Here is a 21,761-nt window from a genome sequence, read left to right on the forward strand (position 1 = left end):
TATTTGATCTAAAGAGTTTCCACTCAATGTTTGGGAAGTTAAAGTCACCCATGACTACTACCCTGTGACTTCTGCACCTTTCCAAAATCTGTTTCCCAATCTGTTCCTCCACATCTCTGCTACTATTGGGGGGCCTATAGAAAACTCGTAACAAGGTGACTGCTCCTTTCCTATTTCTGACTTCAACCCATACTACCTCAGTAGGCTGATACTCCTCGAACTGCCTTTCTGCAGCTGTTATACTATCTCTAATTAACAATGCCACCCCCCACCTCTTTTACCACCCTCCCTAATCTTATTGAAACATCTGTAACCAGGGACCTCCAACAACCATTTCTGCCCCTCTTCTATCCAGGTTTCTGTGATGGCCACCACATCGTAGTCCCAAGTACCGATCCATGCCTTAAGTTCACCCACCTTATTCCTGATGCTTCTTGAGTTGAAGTATACACACTTCAACCCATCTCTGTGCCTGCAAGTACTCTCCTACTGTGCTCACCCCAGTCCAACGCCGGCATCTCCACATCACTGAACTCTCAGACTGCGTATCCCACATCCAGTACAGATGTGAGTGGCACAGTGGTTAGCACTGCTGCTTCATAGCACCAGGGACCCGCGTTCAATGCCAGTCGTTAGTGGCTGTCTCTCCGTGTGTGCGTGGGTTTCCTCCGGGTGCTCCCGTTTCCTCCCAAAGATCCCAAAGATGTCCAGGCTAGGTGGATTGGCCATGCTAAATTGTCCCTTAGTGTGCAGGTTAGGTAGGGGTACGGGCATAGGGTGGGGTGGTGGGCCACGGTAGGGTGCTCTTTTGGAGGGGGGGGGGTCGGTATTGTCTCAATAGGCCGAATGGCCTCCTTCTGCACTGTAGGAATAATATGGTTCTACTGGATGAGCCCAAATTTCCTCCAATTAAATCTTGGGAAGACTGAAGCTATTTTTGGTCACCATTCCAAACTCTGTTCGTGAACCACCAACTCCATTCTACTTACTCCATGACAGCAGTCTAAACCAAACCAGTCTGTTCACAATCTTGCTGTTTGTGGTAGTCACCACTGTTGTATATATCACATACGAGATGTAATACGGTAAGGCCCCTGTACTACAGGTACGAGGCTAGATTCCTGCCTGCTGGCTCCGCCCAGTAGGCAGAGTATAAATGTGTGTGCTCACCGAGCTGTAGCCATTTCGGCAGCAGCTGCAGGAGGCTACACATCTCTGCTTAATAAAGCCTTGATTATACTCTACTCTCGTAATTGATATTGCATCAGTGTTATAGTTGATCCTGTGATGAATGTCCACATATTGATCCTGTGATGACTATCTATGTCCACCCCTGTAACATCAACCAATTTCCCCTGTTTCAGCTCGCCTGCTGCTGAAACCCTCATTTATGCTTTAACCAGGGGATGATTTAGCACAGTGGACTAAACAGCTGGCTTGTAAAGCAGAAAAAGGCCAGCAGCGCGGGTTCAATTCCCATACCGGCCTCCCCGAACAGGTGCCGGAATGTGGCGACTAGGGCCTTTTCACAGTAACTTCATTGAAGCCCACTTGTGACAATACGCGATGATTATTATTATTGTTACCTCCAATCTGGACTATTCCAACACTCTGGGCTGTCCTCCCACATTCCAGTCTTCAGAGACTAAAGCTCATCCAAAACTCTGTGCTCATTGTCTTAACTCTCAGCAAGTCTCATTCCCCTGTCATTCCTGCCTAAAGCTGCTCCAAGTCAAACAACACCTTAATTTTAAAAGGTTCACACTTGTTTAAAACCCCTCCCTATCTTTAATCTCTTCCAGTCCTGAGAAACTATGGAGATATCTGAGTCGCTCTAATGCTGGCCTCATTTTAATCACTCCACCAGTGGTGCCATGTCTTCAGCTGCCAGGATCCAAGTCTCTGGAATTTCCTCCCGAAACCACCCTGCATCAGGCCTCACTGAACCAGTAACCAGGCCATACTTACTGAACTGGTAACCAGACCTTACTGAACTAGTAACCAGGCCTTACTTACTGAACTGGTAGCCAGGTCTCATTGAACCAGTAACCAGGCCTCACCAAACCAGTAACCAGGCCTTACTGAACCAGTAACCTGGCCTACTGAACCAGTAACCAGGCCTCACCGAAGCAGTAACAGGCCTCATCGAACCAGTAACCAGGCCTTACTGAACCAATAAGCAGGCCTCACCGAACCAGTAACCAGGTCTTACTGAACCAGTAACCTGGCCACACTGAACCGGTAACCAGGTCTAAACTGAACTAGTAACCAGGCCTAACTGAACTGGGAACCAGGCCTCACCGAACCAGTAACCAGGCCTCACTGAACTGGTAACCAGGTCTCAACTGAACCGGTAACCAGGCCTAACCGAACTGGTAACCAGGCCTCACTGAACAGATAACAAGGCCTCACAGAACCGTTAATCTGGCCTCAACTGAACCGGAAACGAGGTCTTACCGAACCAGTAATCAGGCCTCAACTGTACTGGTAGTAAGGCCTTACCGAACCAGTAACCAGGCCTCAATGAGCCAGTAACCAGGCCTCACTGAACCGTTAACCAGGGCCGGGATTCTAGAACCCCCCTCTGGGCCGGAGAATTGCCGGGGAGCGGCGTGAATCCCGCCCGCCGCCCCGACGCTGGCTGCCGGATTCTCCGGCGGCGTTTTTTCGGCGGGGCGGGAATCGTGCCACGCCGATCGGGGGCCGTTGGCAGCTGCCCCCCCCCCCGGTAATTCTCCGGCCCACGATGGGCCAAGTAGCCACCCGTATTCGGCGGGTCTCGCTGGCGTAAAATACACCAGGTCCGTACCGGCAGGACCTGGCTCTGCAGGTGGCCTGCGGAGTCCTCGGGGGGGGAGCATGGGGGGGATCTGGCCCTGGGAAGCGCCCTCACGGTGGCCTGGCCCACGATCGGGGCCCACCGATCCATGGGCGGGCCTGTGCCGTGGGGGCACTCTTTCCCTCCGCGCCGGTCGGTGTAACGGTCCACCATGGCCGGCGCGGAGAAGAAGCCCCCTGCGCATGCGCTGGGATGACGCCAGCACACGCTGGCGCTCCTGCGCATGCGCCAACTCGAGCCGGCCGGCGGAGGCCCCTCGGCGCCGGCTGGTGCGGCGCCAACCCCGCTGCCGCCAGCCTAGCCTCTGAAGATGCGGAGGATTCTGCACCTTCCGGGCGGCCCGACGCCAGAGTGGTTCATGCCACTCCTCGGCGCCGGTACGGCCCGCCCTGCCGGTTAGGGGAGAATCCCGCCCCAGGTCTCACCTGAACCAGTAACCAGGCCCAAACAAACTGGTAACCAGGCTTCACTGAACTGGTAACCAGGCCTCACTGAACTGATCACAAGGCCTTACAGAACCGGCAACCAGGCCTCACTGAACAGGTAATCAGGCCTCAACTGAACCGGTAACCAGGCCTTACCGAACCAGTAATCAGGCCTCAGCTGAACTAGTAATCAGGCCTTACTGAACCTGCACCAGGCCTCAACTGAACCGGTAACCTGGCCTTACCGAACCAGTAATCAGGCCTCAACTGAACTGGTAACCAGGCCTTACCAATCCAGTAACCAGGCCTCAACTGAACTGGTAACCAGGCCTTACTGAACTCATAACCAGGCCTCAACTGAACACTTAAATAAGCCTCACAAAACTGGTAACTAGGCCTCACCAAACCAGTAACCAGGCTTTACCAAACTAGTAGCTGGACTCCAGCAAATTGGTTAACTGGGCCTCACTGGAGCAGTATCTGAGTTAGTGTACTGCCCCACTCGGTCAACCAGACTATTAAAATGGCACCAAATTTTAGTGTTTTAAAGAAAATGAATTTAAAGAAACTGAATTATCAGAAGTTTATGTAAAATAATTGAAGCATTACAAGAATGGCAACCTGTCCAGGTTCTTAAAGATACAGAAAAATAACCGGCTCTAATTCAATTAACCAACAAGCAACTAGATAATATATTGATTCTCAATTTATAAGGTGCATGGAGCAGTGATAGAGTTGGTGTGGTTGTCCCAGTGTCACATCACATCCTGTGAATTGCGAATCGCACAGCACAGAACCATACTGAAAATCATCCCGAAAATCTGCAAAAAATAAAACACAAAAAGGCAAATCAGCAATGGGAACTGGAAAACTAGACTCATCTCTACAAAAAAAAGGTCAGGCAGAAAGAAACGCAGGGTACAGGCATTAAAGCCCTTAATCGAGTGTCATAGAATCATAAACACAGACAGAGACCACTCAGCCACTGTGCCTATTGCCAGCTTCTTGGTAACGTTATCCAATTCGTCCAATACATCTCACTCATGTTCCCTCTGAGTCGCCTCTGCGCCAAGGAAAACAATCCAAGTCTATCCAATCTCCTCTCTCCATAGCTAACACTCTCCAGTCCAGGCAACATCCTGGTAAATCTCATCTGCACCCATTCCAGTGCTATCACATCCCTCCAATAATGTGGATTCCAGAACTGCACACAATACTGTAGCTGTGGCCTAACCAATGTTTTATACAGTTCAAGCACAACCTCCCTGCTCTTAAACACTATGCCTCGGCTAATAAAGGCAAGTACACCATATGTCTTCTTAGTCACTTTATCAACCTGCTCTGCTAACTTAAGGGACTAATGTACATGCGAACCAAGATCCCTTTGCTCTTCAATGCTTTCCAGGGTCCTGCCATTCAATATGTATTCCATTACCTCGTTTGTCCTGCCCAACTGCTTCACCTCACACTTATCCAGATTGAAATCCATTTGCCACTGATCAGCCCATCTTATCAGCCCGTCTATATCCTCCTGTAATTGAAGGCTAACCTCCTCACTATTTACCACCCCTCCAATTTTCGTGTCATAGAACATAGAACAGTACAGCACAGTACAGGCCCTTCGGCCCACGATGTTGTACTGACCATTTATCCTCATCTAAGATCAACTTAACCTACACCCCTTCAATTTACTGCTGTCCAAGAGTCTCTTAAAAGTCCCTAAAGACTCTGATTCCACCACCTCTGCTGGCAGTGCATTCCATGCACCCACCACTCTGTGTGAAGAACATACCTCTGACATCACCCCTATACCTTCCTCCAATCACCTTAAAATTATATCCCCTCATGACAGCCATTTCCGCCCTGGGGAAAAGTCTCTGGCTATCCACTCTATCCATGCTTCTCATCACCTTGCACACATCTACCAAGTCATCTCTCTTCCTTCTTCATTCCAGTGAGAAAAGCCCTAGCTCCCTCAATCTTTCTTCATAAGACATGCCCTTTAGTCCAGGCAGTATCCTGGTAAATCTCCTCTGCACCCTCTCCAAAGCATCCACATCCTTTCTATAATGAGGCGACCAGAACTGGACACAATATTCCAAGTGTGGTCTAACCTGGGTTTTATAAAGCTGCAGCAAAACCTCGCGGCTCTTAAACTCTTCTTAACAACTCTACCAACCTGGGTGGCAACTTTGAGGGATCTATGTACGTGGACCCCAAGATCCTTCTGTTCACACTTCCAAGAATCCTGCCTTTAGCCCTGTATTCAGCATTCATATTCGACCTTCCAAAATGAATCACTTCACATTTATCTAGGTTGAACTCCATCTGCCACTTCTCAGCCCAGCTCTGCATCCTGTCAGTGTCCTGTTGTAATCTGCAACTACCCTCAACACTATCTACAACTCCACCAACTTTCGTGTCATCGGCAAACGTACTAACCCACCCTTCCACTTCCTCATCCAAGTCATTTATAAAAACACAAAGAGCAGAGGTCCCAGAACAGATCCCTGTGAGACACCACTGGTCACTGACCTCCAGGCGGAATACTTTCCACCCACTACCACTCGCTGTCTTCTTTCGGCCAGCCAAATTTCCCTGTATCCCATGTCCCCTAACTTTCTGAATGAGCCTACAGTTAGTTACCTGTATCATCTGCAAACTTACTGATCAACCCTCCGACATTCATGTCTAAATCATTTATATAAACCACAAACAATACTGTGTTAGTAGTAAAGTTTGTTTCAATTTACCATATCCCTATTTTGAGTTTTAGTGAGGAGCTGAAGGAAATTAGTATCAGTAAAGAAATGTTTTTTGGAAAATATATGGGATTGGAAGCGGATATATTGCCAGGACCTGATAATCCTCATCTCAGAGTAGTTTCTGAAGTGGTCCTAGAAATAGTAGGTGGTCATTTTCCAAACTTCTTTGATCTCTGGAATGGTTCCTACAGATTGGAGTGTAGCTAATGTAACCCACTATTCAAAAAGGGAGGTAGAGAGAAACAGGGAACTATAGACCAGTGAGCCTAATGCCGATAGTAGGGAAGTTGATGGAGCATGGATTTATGAAAGGAAAATCATGGATTTAGGAAAGGACAATAATGCTTGACAAATCTACTGGAATTCTTTGAAGATGTAACTAGTAGAGTTGACCAGGCGGTGGATGTGGTATATTTAGACTTTCAGAAGGCTTTTGCCAAGGTCTCACATAGCAGTTACAGTTAAAGCGCATGGGATTGCGGGTAGTGGCTTGAGAAGAATAGAAAGCTGGTTAGCAGAGAGGAAGCAAAAAGTTGGAATAATTGGGACTCTTGCTGATTGGCAGGCAGTGACTAGTTCGGTGCTGCAGGAATCTATGCTAGGACCCCAACTGTTCACATTATATATTAATGATTTGGATGAGGCTACTAAATGTATTATCTCCAAACTTGCAGATAATGCAAAGTTGGGTAGGAGGGTGGGCTGTGAGGAGGATGCAGAGATGCTTCAATGGAATTTGGACAGGCTGCGTGAGTGGCCACATGCATGGCAGATGCAGTATTATGTGGATAAATGTGAGGTTATCCGCTTCAGTAGCAAAAATATTTATTATTATTTGAATGGGTGGAAATTGAGAGAGGTGAATACTCAGCGAGACCTTGGTATCCTTGTGCATCAGTCACTGAAAGTAAGCGCGCAGGTACAGCAGGCAGTAAAGAAGGCAACTGGTATGTTGGCCATCATAGCGAGAGGATTTGAGTATAGGAATAGAGATGTTTTACTGCAATTGTATTAGGATATTGGTGAGGCCAGACCTGGAGTATTATGTGCAGTTTTGGTGGCCTTATCTGAGGAAGGATGTTCTTGCTATGGACGGAGTGCAGCGAAGATTTATCAGGCTGATTCCTGGGATGGCGGGACTGTCAGTTAGGATTATATTCATTGGAGTTTATAAGAGGAAGAGGGGATCTCATAGAAATTTAGAAAATTCTAACAGGATTAGACAGTATTATTCAAAAAGCATGTCCCTGATGGTGGGGGATTGCAGATCTGGGCGTCATAGTTTGAGAAAAAGGGGTAAACCCTTTAGGACTGAGATGAGGATAAACTTCTTCACCCAGAGAGTAGTGAATCTGTGGAATTCACTACCACAGAAAGTAGATGAGGCCGAAACATTGTGTAATTTCAAGAAGGAATTAGATAGAGCTCTTGGAGCTAAAGGGATCAAGGGATATCGGGGGGCAGGTGGGATCAGGGTATTGAACTTGATGATCAGCCATGATCATTATGAATGGCGGAGCAGGCTCAAAGGGCCGAATGGCCTCCTCCTGCTCCTATTTTCTATGTATGTTTCTTTGTGTTTTGTGTGAAATCTCCTGGAGTGAGGCATCCTTTCCTCACAGTCTTACAAACTAAGATAAAATATTGGGATTCTGTCCAGTATCCTAGCCACTGTTACGGTCTGGTCTGGGGTCGTACACCACTCTGCTGTTAGGGAGGGAGTTCCAGGATTTTGAACCAGTGACAGTGAAGGAATAGCCAATATATTTCCAAGTCAGGATGGTGAGTGACTTGGTGGGAACTTCCAGGTGGTGGTGTTCCCAGGTATTATCTGCGCTTGTCTTTTAAGGTGGTGAAGGTTGCAGGTTTGGAAGGTGCTGTCGATGGAGCCTTGCTGAGTTGCTGCAGTGCATCTTGTGGATGGTACATACTGCTGCCATTGTGCGTCGGTAGCAGATAGAGTGAATGTTGAAGGTGGTGGATGGGGTGTCAATCAAGAACTTTAAGACATGTTGAAGATACTGATGCACTGCAAGTTTAACAACACGCCCAGTTCAGGCGTTTCTGTGGTAGAAAACGAGACTCCCGAATGGTATGTTGCCTCCCGGGTGCACGGGTCAGGGATGTCTCAGATCGGCTGCAGGACATACTGAAGGGGGAGGGTGAACAGCCAGTTGTCGTGGTGCATATAGGCACCAACGATATAGGTAAAAAACGGGATGAGGTCCTACAATCAGAATTTAGGGAGTTAGGAGGTAAGTTAAAAAGTAGGACCTCAAAGGTAGTAATCTCAGGATTGCTACCAGTGCCACGAGACAGTCGGAGTAGAAATTCAAGAATAGTCAGAATGAATATGTGGCTTGAGAGATGGTGCAGGAGGGAGGGGTTCAGATTTTTGGGACATTGAAACCGGTTCTGGGGGCGGTGGGACCATTACAAATCGGATGGTCTACACCTGGGCAGGACTGGAACCAATGTCCTAGGGGGTGCTTTTGTTAACACTGTTGGGGAGGTTTTAAACTAATGTGGCAGGGGGTTGGGAACCAGATTAGGAAGTTAGAGGTCAGTAAAGAGGCAGCAACTAAAGCCAGTAAGGTACTAGATAATAAACTCAATGTGACTAAGGGGAAGAGTAGACAGGGAAGAGATGAAGAACACAAAGGGACAGGTGGTCTGAGGTGCATATGTTTCAATGCGAGAAGTGTAGCAGGTAAGGCAGATGAACTTGGATTAGTACCTGGGAATATGATGTTATTGGTATTACGGAGACTTGGTTGAGGGAAGGGCAAGACTGACAACTAAATATCCCAGGGTATAGATGCTTCAGGAGGGATAGAGAGGGAGGTAAATGGGGTGGAGGAGTTGGATTACTGGTCAGAGATGATATCACAGCTATGATTAAGGAGGGCACGATAGAGGATTCGAGCACTGAGGCAATATGGGTAGAGCTAAGAAATAGGAAGGGTGCACTAACATTGTTGGGACTTTACTACAGGCCTCCCAAAAGCTAGCATGAAGTAGAGGTACAAATATGTAGACAGATTATAGAAAAATGTAGGAGCAATAGGGTGGTCGTGATGGGAGAATTTAACTTCCCCAACATTGAATGGGACTCATGTAATGTTGGAGGCGTAAATGGAGCAGAATTTGTAAGGAGCATCCAGGAGAGTTTTTTAGAGCAGTATGTAAATAGTCCAACTCGGGAAGGGTCCATACTGGACCTGGTATTGGGGAATGATCCCGGCCAGGTGGTTAAAGTTTCAGTCGGTGATTACTTTGGGCATAGCGATCACAATTCTGTAAGTTTTAGAACACTCATGGTCAAAGACGAGAGTGGTCCTAAAGAAAGAGTGCTAAATTGGGGAAAGGCCAAGTATAACAAAATTCGGCAGGAGCTGGGAATGTGGATTGGGAGCAGCTCTTTAAGGGTAAATCCACATTTGAAATGTGGGAGTCTTTTTAGGAAAGGTTGATTAGAGTGCAGGACAGACATGCCCCTGTGAAAATGAGGGATAGAAATGGCAAGATTAGGGAACCATGGGTGACGGGTGGAATTGTGAGACTAGCTAAGATGAAAAAGGAAGCATACATAACATCTAGGTGACTTAAATCTGATAAAGCTTTGGAGAAATATCGGGAAAGTAGGACAAATTTCAAAAGCGCAATGAAGAGGGCTAAAAGGGGTCATGAAATATCTTTGGCTAACAGGGTTAAGGAAAATCCCAAAGCCTTTTATTCGTATATAAGGAGCAAGAGGGTAACTAGAGAAAGAATTGGCCCACTCAAAGACAAAAGAGGGAATTTATGCGTGGAGTCAGAGGAAATGGGTGAGATTTTTAATGAGTACTTTGCATCGGTATTCACCAAGGAGAGGGACATGACGAATGTTGAAGCTACGGATGGATGTTTAAATACTCGAGGTCAAGTCGGCATAAGGAAGGGGGAAGTTTTGGGTATTCTAAAAGGCATTAAGGTGGACAAGTCCCCAGGTCCGGATGGGATCTATCCCAGGTTACTGAGGGAAGCGAGGGAAGAAATAGCTGGGGCCTTAACAGATATCTTTGCAGCATCCTTGAGCATGGGTGAGGTCCCGGAGGACTGGAGAATTGCTAATGTTGTCCCTTTGTTTAAGAAGGGTAGCAGGGATAATCTTGGGAATTATAGACCTGTGAGCTTGATGTCAGTGGTAGGCAAGCTGCTGGAGAAGATACTGAGGGATAGGATCTATTCACATTTGGAAGAAAATAGACTTATCAGTGATAGGCAGCATGGTTTTATGCAGGAAAGGTCATGTCTTACAAACCTAATAGAATTCTTTGAGGAAGTGACAACGTTAATTGATGAGGGAAGGGCTGTAGATGGGGCAGCACGGTAGCATTGTGGTTAGCACAATTGCTTCACAGCTCCAGGGTCCCAGGTTCGATTCCCGGCTTGGGTCACTGTCTGTGCGGAGTCTGCACATTCTCCCCGTGTGTGCGTGGGTTTCCTCCGGGTGCTCCGGTTTCCTCCCACAGTCCAAAGATGTGCAAGTTAGGTGGATTGGCCATGCTAAATTGCCCTTAGTGTCAAAATTGCCCTTAATGTTGGGTGGGGTTACTGGGTTATAGGGATAGGGTGGAGGTGTAGATCTTGGGTGGGGTGCTCTTTCCAGGAGCCGGTGCAGACACGATGGGCCGAATGGCCTCCTTCTGCACTGTAAATTCTATAAAAAATAATATACATATACATGGACTTCAGTTAGGCATTTTATAAAGTTTACCATGGCAGATTGATGGAAAAGGTGAAGTCGTATGGGGTTCAGGGTGTACTAGCTAGATGGATAAAGAACTGGCTGGGCAACAGGAGACAGATAGTAGTGGTGGAAGGGAGTGTCTCAAAATGGAGGAAGGTGACTAGCGGTGTTCCACAGGGATCCGTGCTCGGACCACTGTTGTTTGTGATGTACATAAATGATCTGGACAAAGGTATAGGTGGTCTGATTAGCAAGTTTGCAGATGATACTAAGATTGGTGGAGTTGCAGATCGCGAGGAGGACTGTCAGAGAATACAGCAAAATATAGATAGATTGGAGAGTTGGGTAGAGAAATGGCATATGGAGTTCAATCCAGGCAAATGTGAGGTGGTGCATTTTGGAAGGTCTAATTCAAGAGCGGACTATACGGTCAATGGAAGAGTCCTGGGGAAATTGATGTACAGAGAGATCTGGGAGTTCAGGTCCATTGTACCCTGAAGGTGGCAATGCAGGTCGATAGAGTGGTCAAGAAGGCATACAGCATGCTTGCCTTCATCAGACGGAGTATTGAGTACTCCGCACCCGCTCCAAAGCCTCCACGTTCTTCCTATAATGCGGTGACCAGAACTGTAGGCAATACTCCAAATGCGGCCGTACCAGAGTTCTGTACAGCTGCAACATGACCTCCTGACTCCGGAACTCAATCCCTCTACCAATAAAGGCCAACACTCCATAGGCCTTCTTCACAACCCTATCAACCTGGGTGGCAACTTTCAGGGATCTATGTACATGGACACCTAGATCCCTCTGCTCATCCACACTCCCAAGAACTTTACCATTAGCCAAATATTCCGCATTCCTGTTATTCCTTCCAAAGTGAATCACCTCACACATTAAACTCCATTTGCCACCTCTCAGCCCAGCTCTATATCCCTCTGTAACCTGATACATCCTTCCACACTATCAACAACACCACCGACTTTAGTATCGTCTCAAATTTACTCACCCACCCTTCTGCGCCTTCCTCTAGGTCATTGATAAAAATGACAAACAGCAACGGCCCCAGAACAGATCCTTGTGGTACTCCACTTGAACTCCATTCTGAACATTTCCCATCAACCACCACCCTCTGTCTTCTTTCAGCTAGCCAATTTCTGATCCAGAACTCTAAATCACCCTCAATCCCCAGCCTCCGTATTTTCTGCAATAGCCTACCGTGGGGAACCTTATCAAACGCTTTGCTGAAATCCATATACACCACATCAATTGCTCTACCCTCGTCTACCTGTTCAGTCACCTTCTCAAAGAACTCGATAAGGTTTGTGAGGCATGACCTACCCTTCACAAAGCCATGCTGACTATCCCTGATCATATTATTCCTATCTAAATGATTATAAATCTTGTCTCTTATAATCCCCTCCAAGACTTTACCCACTACAGACGTGAGGCTCACCGGTCTATAGTTGCCGGGGTTGTCTCTGCTCCCCTTTTTGAACAAAGGGACCACATTTGCTATCCTCCAGTCCTCTGGCACTATTCCTGTAGCCAATGATGACATAAAAATCAAAGCCAAAGGTCCAGCAATCTCCTCCCTGGCCTCCCAGAGAATCCTAGGATAAATCCCATCAGGCCCCGGGGACTTATCTATTTTCAGCCTGTCCAGAATTGCCAATGCCATCTATTCTATTAGCCTGGGTCTCAGCATTCTCCTCCACAACATTATCTTTTTCCTGAGTGAATACTGACTTTGTTCTGCGGCAAAGAGTTCCACAGATTCACCACCCTCTGGTTGAAGAAATACCTCCTCATCTCAGTTTTAAAGGATTGTCCCTTTAGTCTGAGATGGTATCCTCTGGATCTAGTTTTTCCTACAAGTGGAAACATCCTCTCCACGTCCACTCTATCCAGGCCTCGCAGTAGCCTGTAAGTTTCAATAAGATCCCCTCTCATCCAAACTCCAACGAGTAAAGACCCAGAGTCCTTGGAAATCTGAAATAAAAACAGAAAATTCTGCAAATGATCAGCATCTGTGGGACGACAAACAGAGTTAACGTTTCCAGTCTGAATTATCATAGAATCATAGAATCATAGAATTTACAGTGCAGAACGGAGGCCATTCGGCCCATCGAGTCTGCACCGGCTCTTGAAAGAGCACCCTACACAAGACCACACCACCCTATCCCCATAACCCAGTAACCCCTCTCTTACTCTCTTTCAGACCTAAAATAGAGAAATGTGATCCATAGAATCCCTAGTGCAGAAGGAGGCCATTGGGCCCATCAAATCTGCACCAACCCTCTGAAATAACACTCAACCGAGACCCACTCCCTCACCCTAACTCACAACCCCGTAACCCCACCTAACCTGCACATCTCTGAACTGTGGGAGGAAACCAGAGCACCTGGAGGAAACCCACGCAGGCATGGGGAGAACGTGCAGACTCTACACAGTCACTCGAGGCCAGAATTGAACCGGGTCCCTGGCACTGTGAGGCAGCAGTGCTAACCACTGTGCCACGGTGGAGTTTATACGATATAAAGGAGGAGTAGCTGGGCAGAGTAGGAAGTCAGTGATTGGTGGGAGATAAGTCAAATTGTTACAAAGATGAGACAGAAAAAGTTTTAATAGCAGTGTGAAGGACGAGAGAAGATTGACCCCAACCTTCCTGTCAATTGCCACTTCAACTCAGCACCCACGTGGAACTGCAGCTCACAACCAACTTCTGAATGGCGATTAGGGATGGGCAAAAATAAATGCGGGCTGAACCAGCAACGCCACATCCCGGAAATTATTTTTTTTAAAAATGTTTGTCCTTGGCCTGCTGCAATATTCCAGTGAAGCCCAACATGAGCAATATCTCATCTTTCAATCAGACAATGTTACAGCTCTTCAGACTCAACATTGAGTTCAACAACTTTCTCCTCCATCTTGACCCCTTTTTATTCAAAAACATTGTTATCCCAATTCAAACTCCCCCTCCCGCACTGGGTCATCTGTCACTTATTTTTTAGTTTTGCTTTCACTGATCTTTGTTCTCCCATTATCACATTCTGTTATCTTGGGGACGATTCTCTGAGCCCCGCGCCGGGCCGGAGAATCGCCGCAACCGTGCCACGACGCCCCGACGCCAGCACGCGATTCTCCAGGCCGGATGGGCCGAGCGGCTGCGCTAATACGACAGAGTCCCACCGGCGCCGTTCACCCCTGGTCGCTGCCAGCGGGAACTCTGCGAGAATGGTCGGGGGGAGGGGGGTGGCGGCCTGTGGAGGGGGAAGGGGGCTCCTTCACCGGAGGGGGCCTCCGATGGGGTCTGGCCCGCGATCGGGGCCCACCGATCGGCGGGCCAGCCTTTCCCCAATGGGCCTACTTTTTGGCGTGGCTGGCCCCTGAACACCGACGCCATGTTGGTCGGAGCTGGTGCGTTAAAGAAGTCCCCCGCGCATGCGCAGGTTGTCGCGGCCCAACTGCACATGCGCGGGTTGGCGTGGTGCCTATTTGGCGCCGCAAAATCGCCGTGTTGGCCCCCTGTGTGGGCCAGAATTGGCCCAACCCGGGCCCGGTTCGCGCCTTTGTGAAACGCGACAGCGTTCACGACTGCGCAAACTCTTGGGCTCCATATTGGAGAATCGCCCCCCTTATCTTTAGCCCTTTAAACTGCCATGAACTATTCCTCTGTCTCATGCCCTACACATCTTTGTAACTAGCTCCCACTAATCACTGACCGTTTACTCTGCTCCAGCTGCTCCACTCACCATCAAGTAATATAAAGCCCCTCACATTTTTTCCCTCTCTTTAATTCTGAAGAAGAGTTAGATGGATTGGAAACGTTTCTTTCTCCACAGATGCTGAGTATTTCCGTCATGTTCTGTTTTTGTGACAAGGTATCACAGTGAGACCACTACACTGGGCTGCACATCCTGTCGCAGAAGCTCAGATACATCAAGGCTTGGGGCCTATCGAAACAAATGAGTTTGACCAACAGAGTTGAACTACCTTACCATGACTCCGGCAATCCCAATTCCCACCACTCCAATCATGTATAGCTTTGAGTTGAAAAATTCCTTTAATTTAGAAGAGCAGTTCTGTGGAGACATTGAGCAGGAAATCAGTGATGGTGGTCAGTAGTCAGACCATAATAGCATTTTCTCATAAATAACATGCTGAATAAGTGCTCTAATGATACGATCACAACTCCGCCAAGCGTTGTCATCCCCACGTTTCGTTGCTGGGAATATTTGAGTGGTATTACTTGAGGGATAAATATTGACCAGAGTTCCAAGGCGAACGCCCCAGCTCCTCCTATAAATAATATCCAGGGATCCTTTCAGTCTGCTTCAGATGTAAAAAGGCTTCAATAGCTCAGAAAGACAGCAACTCCAACAGTGAGTTACCCTCGGTATCAGGCAGGATTCTATACTGCCTCTAGAGTGCTGCTTATACCCACAATTCTCACCCTGAGTGTAGTGAGTGACCAGATCCCAAGGAAAAAAGTGCACTATCCCAAGGAAAAATACTCAACAGTCAGCTTTTCAATCTGTACAATTTTCTGCCCAACTCCATCTTAAAACTTACTTCAGCTTCAATCTCCCAAAGAAATAAACAAGAGAAACATGACAGGTTGTGGTGATTCCAGGAGGCGCAGACTAAAAGGCAAATCAGGTTTATTCACAAAAAAGGTTTCAGCTGCGATGTACAAATCAAATTTTCCAGCCCGTGACTACTGTGACTACCGGGATGACCGGAACTATCGAGATTACCAGAACGACTGGGACGATCGGGACGACCGGGCCTACTTTGACGATCGGGATGATCGGGATTACCGGAACGACTGGTATGATCGGAATACCAGGACGACTGGGATGATCGGGACTACTGGGACGACTGGGACGAACGGGACGATTGGGACTACCGGGACAACTGGGATGATCGGGACTACCGGGACGACTGGGACGAATGGGACGATCGGGACTACCGGGACGACTGGGACGATCAGGATGATCGGGACTACCGGGATGATCGGGGTAATCGGGACTACCGGGACGACTGGGACGATCGGGATGATCGGGACTACCGGGACGTCTGGGGCGATCGGGACTACCGGGACGACTGGGACGATCGGGATGATCGGGACTACCGGGACGTCTGGGGCGATCGGGACTACCGGGACGACTGGGACGAACAGGATGATCGGGACTACTGGGATGATCGGGACTACCGGGACGATCGGGATAATCGGAACTACCGTGATGACTAGGATGATCAGGATGATCGGGACTACTGGGACAACTGGGACAACTGGGACGATCGGGATGATCGGGACTACCAGGACGATCGGGACGATCGGGACTAATGGGACAACTGGGACGATCGGGATGATCGACTACCAGGACGATCGGGACGATCGGGACTAATGGGACAACCGGGACGACTGGGACGATCAGGACGGCCGGGACGATCGGGATAATCGGGACTACCGGGATGACTGAGACGATCGGGACTACCGTGACAACTGGGACGATCGGGACTACTGGGACGACCGGGACGATCGGGACAACCGGGACGACTAGGACGATCAGGACTACCGGGACGATCGGGACTACCGGGACAACTGGGTTCAGGATAATCGGGATGACTGGGACGATCAAGATGATCGGGTCTACCAGGACAACTGGGACGATCGGGATGATTGGGACTACCGGGACAACTGGGACAATCGGGATGATCGGGCAACCGGGACAACTGGGACGATCGGGATGATCGGGGCGACCGTGATGACTGGGATGATCAGGATGATCGGGACTACCGGGACAACTGGGACGATCGGGATGATCGGGACTACCAGGACGAGCGGGATGATCGAGACGATCGGGACTAATGGGACAACCGGGACGACTGGGACGATCAGGACGGCCGGGACGATCGGGATAATCAGGACTACCGTGATGACTGGGATGATCAGGATGATCGGGACTACCGGGACAACTGGGACGATCGGGATGATCGGGACTACCTGGACGATCGGGATGATCGAGACGATCGGGACTAATGGGACAACCGGGACGACTGGGACGATCTGGACGGCCAGGACGATCGGGCTAATCGGGACTACCGGGATGACTGAGACGATCGGGACTACCGTGACAACTGGGACGATCGGGACTACTGGGACGACCGGGACGATCGGGACAACCGGGACGACTAGGACGATCAGGACTACCGGGACGATCGGGACTACCGGGACAACTGGGTTCGGGATAATCGGGATGACTGGGACGATCAAGATGATCGGGACTACCAGGACAACTGGGACGATCGGGATGATTGGGACTACCAGGACGACTGGGACGATCGGGATGATCGGGACTACCGGGACAACTGGAACGATCGGGACAACTGGGACAATCGAGATGATCGGGCAACCGGGACAACTGGGACGATCAGGATGATCGGGACGACCGGGACGATCGGGATAATCGGAACTACCGTGATGACTGGGATGATCAGGATGATCGGGACTACCGGGACAACTGGGACTATCGGGATGATCGGGACTACCAGGACGATCGGGATGATCGGGACGATCGGGACTAATGGGACAACCGGGACGACTGGGACGATCAGGACGGCCGGGACGATCGGGATAATCGGGACTACCGGGATGACTGAGACGATCGGGACTACCGGGACAACTTGGACGATCGGGACTACTGGGACGACCGGGACGATTGGGATGATCGGGACAACCGGGACGACTAGGACGATCAGGACTACCGGGACGATCGGGACTACCGGGACAACTGGGATCGGGATAATCGGGATGACTGGGACGATCAAGATGATCGGGACTACCAGGACGACTGGGACGATCGGGACGATCGGGCCTACCGGGACGATCGGGATGATCGGGACTACTGGGACGACCGTGACGACCGTGACGATCGGGATGATCGGGATGATCAGGACTACCGGGACGACTGGGACGATCAGGATTACCAGGACGACTGGGTCAATCAGGATGATCGGGATGATCGGGACTACCGGGACAACTGGGACGATAGGGTGATCGGGACGACTGGGACGATCGGGATGATCGGGACTACCGGGACGACTGGGATGATAGGGATTATGGAGACTACCGGGACAACTGGGACGACCGAGATGATCGGTCTGATCGGGACTACCGGGACAAATGGGACGATCGGGATGATCGGGTCTGCCTGGACGATCGGGATAATCGGGACTACCGGGATGACCGGAACTATCGAGATTACCGGAACGACTGGTACGATCAGGATGACTGGGATGATCGGGATGATCGGGACGAACAGGATGACTGGGACGATCGGGACTACCGGGACAAATGGGACGATCGGGACTACAGGGACGATCGGGATAATCGGGACTACCGGGACGACTGGGACGATCGGGATGAACGGGATGACTGGGACAATTGGGATGATCGGGACGACTGGGACGATCGGGACTAGCGGGACAAATGGGACGATCGGGACTACAGGGTCGATCGGGATGATCGGGTCTACCGGGACGACTGGGACGATCGGGATGATCGGGATGATTGGGACTACTGGGTCGACTGGGACGATCGGGACTACAGGGACGACTGGGACAATCAGGATGATATGGACTACCGGGACGATCGGGATTATCGGGACTACTGGGATGATCGGGATTATCGGGACTACCGGGATGACTGGGACGATCGGGATGATCAGGACGACTGGGACGATCAGGTCTACTGGGACGACTGGGACGATCGGGATGATTGAGACGACTGGGACGATCGGGATGATTGGATCTACCAGGATGACTGGAACAACCGGGACGACCGGAACTATCGATATTACCGGGATGACTGGGACGATCGGGACTACAGGGACTACAGGGACGACTGGGACGATCGGGACTACCGGGACGACTGGGATGATCGGGACTACCGGGACGACTGGGACGATCGGGATGATCGGATCTACTGGGACGACTGGGACAACCGGTACGACGGGAACTATCGACATTACCGGGATGAATGGGATGATCGGGACTACTTGGGCGAATGGGACGATCGGGACTACCGGGACGATCGGGACAACCGGGACAAATGGCACGATCAGGATGATCGGGACTACCGGATCTGCTGGGCGGGCACGGGTGTCGATATCTGAGGACTTGTTGATGAGCCCCTATTGGGCCTCCATCCGCTCAACAATGGAACTCATATTCCACAAAAGTCACAGGGAGATCAATTAGCAATCCCCTGTGGTCCTCGAGAGGGTTATCACAGAGGTCTATAAAATAATAATTGGAATGAAAGACTAATACGACCCTGACAGAAATGAGCATGATTGCCAATGGGAACATACATGTGGATGTCTGATGTCAAACTAAATCTCGGAATGGGAAAGGGAGCACAAGCAGCATCTGTGGAATGCCACCAGGGGCAATTAGATAACTAAATAAATAAACAGACTGAATTGATGAATTGCCCATATTGCTTTGTTACAGGGTCAGCCGAAGGTCAGTACTTATTATCAGAGTTTAACATCAATTGAAGGGCTGTGACAATATGTGCAAGCGAATCAAGCAATTCCGTGTCGAATTAAATGTGAAACATGGAACTCACCGCTGGCACGCGTAATGTGGGGCAGAGAAGCTGTATAGAAGGATCTGGTAATGAGTCTCCACAGCAATGCAACTAGAGAGAGAGACAGGGAAAAACATTTCTCATCAAATCTGGCTGTGCCTGAGAGGTTAGAACATGTATGTGCCTGTGAGATTGTACAGGTCCTTCCCGTTTGTTCTTATTTATTCCCTTATTTACCCTTTCTTTTACTTTTGCCATTACATTTGTGATCCGTGGATGCTGAATGGACATGTGAATTTAAGGCAAAGCAGTCTGCATCTTTAATTCATACAGGAAGATCCAGAAGGCTGAGCTGTTTTAGAGTGACATCAATGATGACTTGAATGGATTGATGTGGCTGGTGGCCAATGAATGGGCCTAAAATACGGTGCTCTGCCCAGTAACAGGTGGTGTTTGGTACTGATAATGGTTCAGAGACCTAAAGGGCTTTCAGTTTCGCTTTGGCAGCTGAGAGAAAACCTCTCTTTTCCCACTCTGTTTTCGCCAGAAATAACCAGCGAATTCTCATCAAAAGGTCGCTGTAGTCACCAACTCGCTATACAGAAAAGGTTGATGCAAGCAGAACCCAGAATCTGATAACTCTCGCCACAGAACAGGCTGGAGTGAAGCCAGAAGCCTCTCCTGGAAAAGTTGTGAGTAAGATATTGCTAACTGCAAGGAAGATCATTACAGGCTGTAAACGAGAGACTTTGATCCACAGTCATACTGTGAATAAAGTGCACTGAAGAACTCATCATGTGAAGCAAGAACTCCTATCTTTTGATCTTAATCCTTATTATTGTTACCCCTTTCCATCCCTCTGTGTTTGTCTGTCTTGTGTTGGTGGGCAGAGGGAGTGGTAGTTAAAGGGGGAGTCAGACATTAGCTTGACATTAAGTAGTTGTATTTATTGCGCATTTCATATTTGTTCTAGTTATAAATAAACAGTATTTGTGCTTCAACTTACAAACCTGGTGAATGTAATTATTGGGTAGCCAAGGGCCAAAGATTTCAGGAATTTTTATAAGAATTATTAATTAATTCATTTGTGCTGTGATTCTGGGATGATTGGGGTTGGATTTGACCTTGCACTAGCCCGTGGTGTCATAACAATTTTGTGTGTCAGCGAATCAGAAGTAGCACAGTAAGTATTACTAAGAAGATTAAGAGGTGACCTTATTGAGATGTTCAAAATGATGAACAATTTTGATAAGGTGAAGAACGATATTCTGTTTCTACTAGGTGGTAAGTCAATGACTAGGGGTCACAATTTCAAAATGGTCAGCAAGAGAGTTACGAGTGAGCTGAGGAGAAACTTCTTCATCAGAGAGTTGTTGGGATTTGGAATGCGCTGCCTGGGAGAGTGGTGGAGGCAGATTCCATAGGAGGATTCAAAAGAGAGCTGGATACATATTTGAAAGTGATGAATTTAGAGGGTTACGGAGACAGGGCTGGAGACTGGGACTAGCTGGGTAGCTCAAGGCAGCAAAGTGGTTAGCGCTGCTACCTCACAGCGCCAGGGACCTGGGTTCAATTGCAGTCTAGGGTCACTGTCTGTGTGGAGTCTGCACTTTCTCTCCGTGTCTGCGTGGGTTTCCTCCGGATGCTCTGGTTTCCTCCCACAGTCACAAAGATGTGCAGGTTAGGTGGATTGGCCGAGTTAAATTGCTCCTTAGTGTCAAAAGGTTAGGTGGGTTACGAAGATAGGGTGGAGGAATGGGCCACGATAGGGAGCTCTTTCAGAGGGTCAGTGCAGACTCAATGGGCCGAATGACCTCTTTCTGCACTGTAGGAATTCAATGGTTCTTTTGGGAGCCGGTGCAGACACAATGGGCTGAATGGCCTCCTTCTGTGCTATAAAATTATATGGTTCTATGATAAATTGGTTGCTGGGATAAAGGGGGTTGACCTGTGAGGGGTGGCTGAATAAATTGGGCTATAGGCGTGATTCAGCGAACTGAAGTTAAAGTCTGGTTTGGGCGCGTTTGGCAGGGAGTTTTGCGATGGCTGCGTTGGTGAGATCACGCCCTATATTGTCAAAATGAACCCCTAAGATATTCTTAACATTACTGGCTTCTTCGCTGTCCGACTCGCTTCTCAGCGTCTTGCCGCTACAAGGAGGAGCTGCTTTTATATGCTCCCTAACCACTCGCTCCCAGCCAACACACAAGCATGACAACGCACAGATCTGCTCCTCACTTTGGGATGCCGACCTGGCCAGGCTTCTCAGTGCTTTGGATGAGAGGCGGGGCACCCTGTTCCCCCGAGGGGGTTGAATAACCAACAACAAGGTCGTCAATGCCGCCTGGGGGGCCAGTGTCATGCGCGAAGCATGACCAGGAGGACCACTGTACAATGTTGC

The 21,761-nt window shown here is 49.0% G+C and overlaps 1 protein-coding gene across 1 annotated transcript in view; it reads right to left on the reverse strand.

The window, feature by feature from the left end:
• Nucleotides 1-3,833: 3,833 nt before the first annotated feature.
• Nucleotides 3,834-21,761, reverse strand: part of LOC140393988 (CD9 antigen-like) — a 383,521-nt gene continuing 365,593 nt past the window's right edge. Inside the window, exons 6-8 of the mRNA XM_072480714.1 lie at nt 19,400-19,471; nt 14,760-14,843; nt 3,834-4,085 (exon numbers count right to left, since the gene is read on the reverse strand). Coding sequence (XP_072336815.1) covers nt 4,020-4,085; nt 14,760-14,843; nt 19,400-19,471 — 222 coding nt within the window. The 3' untranslated portion in view covers nt 3,834-4,019. The remainder of the gene's footprint in view (nt 4,086-14,759; nt 14,844-19,399; nt 19,472-21,761) is intronic.

Source organism: Scyliorhinus torazame, chromosome 17, assembly GCF_047496885.1.
Source record: "Scyliorhinus torazame isolate Kashiwa2021f chromosome 17, sScyTor2.1, whole genome shotgun sequence".
NCBI lineage: Eukaryota > Metazoa > Chordata > Chondrichthyes > Carcharhiniformes > Scyliorhinidae > Scyliorhinus > Scyliorhinus torazame.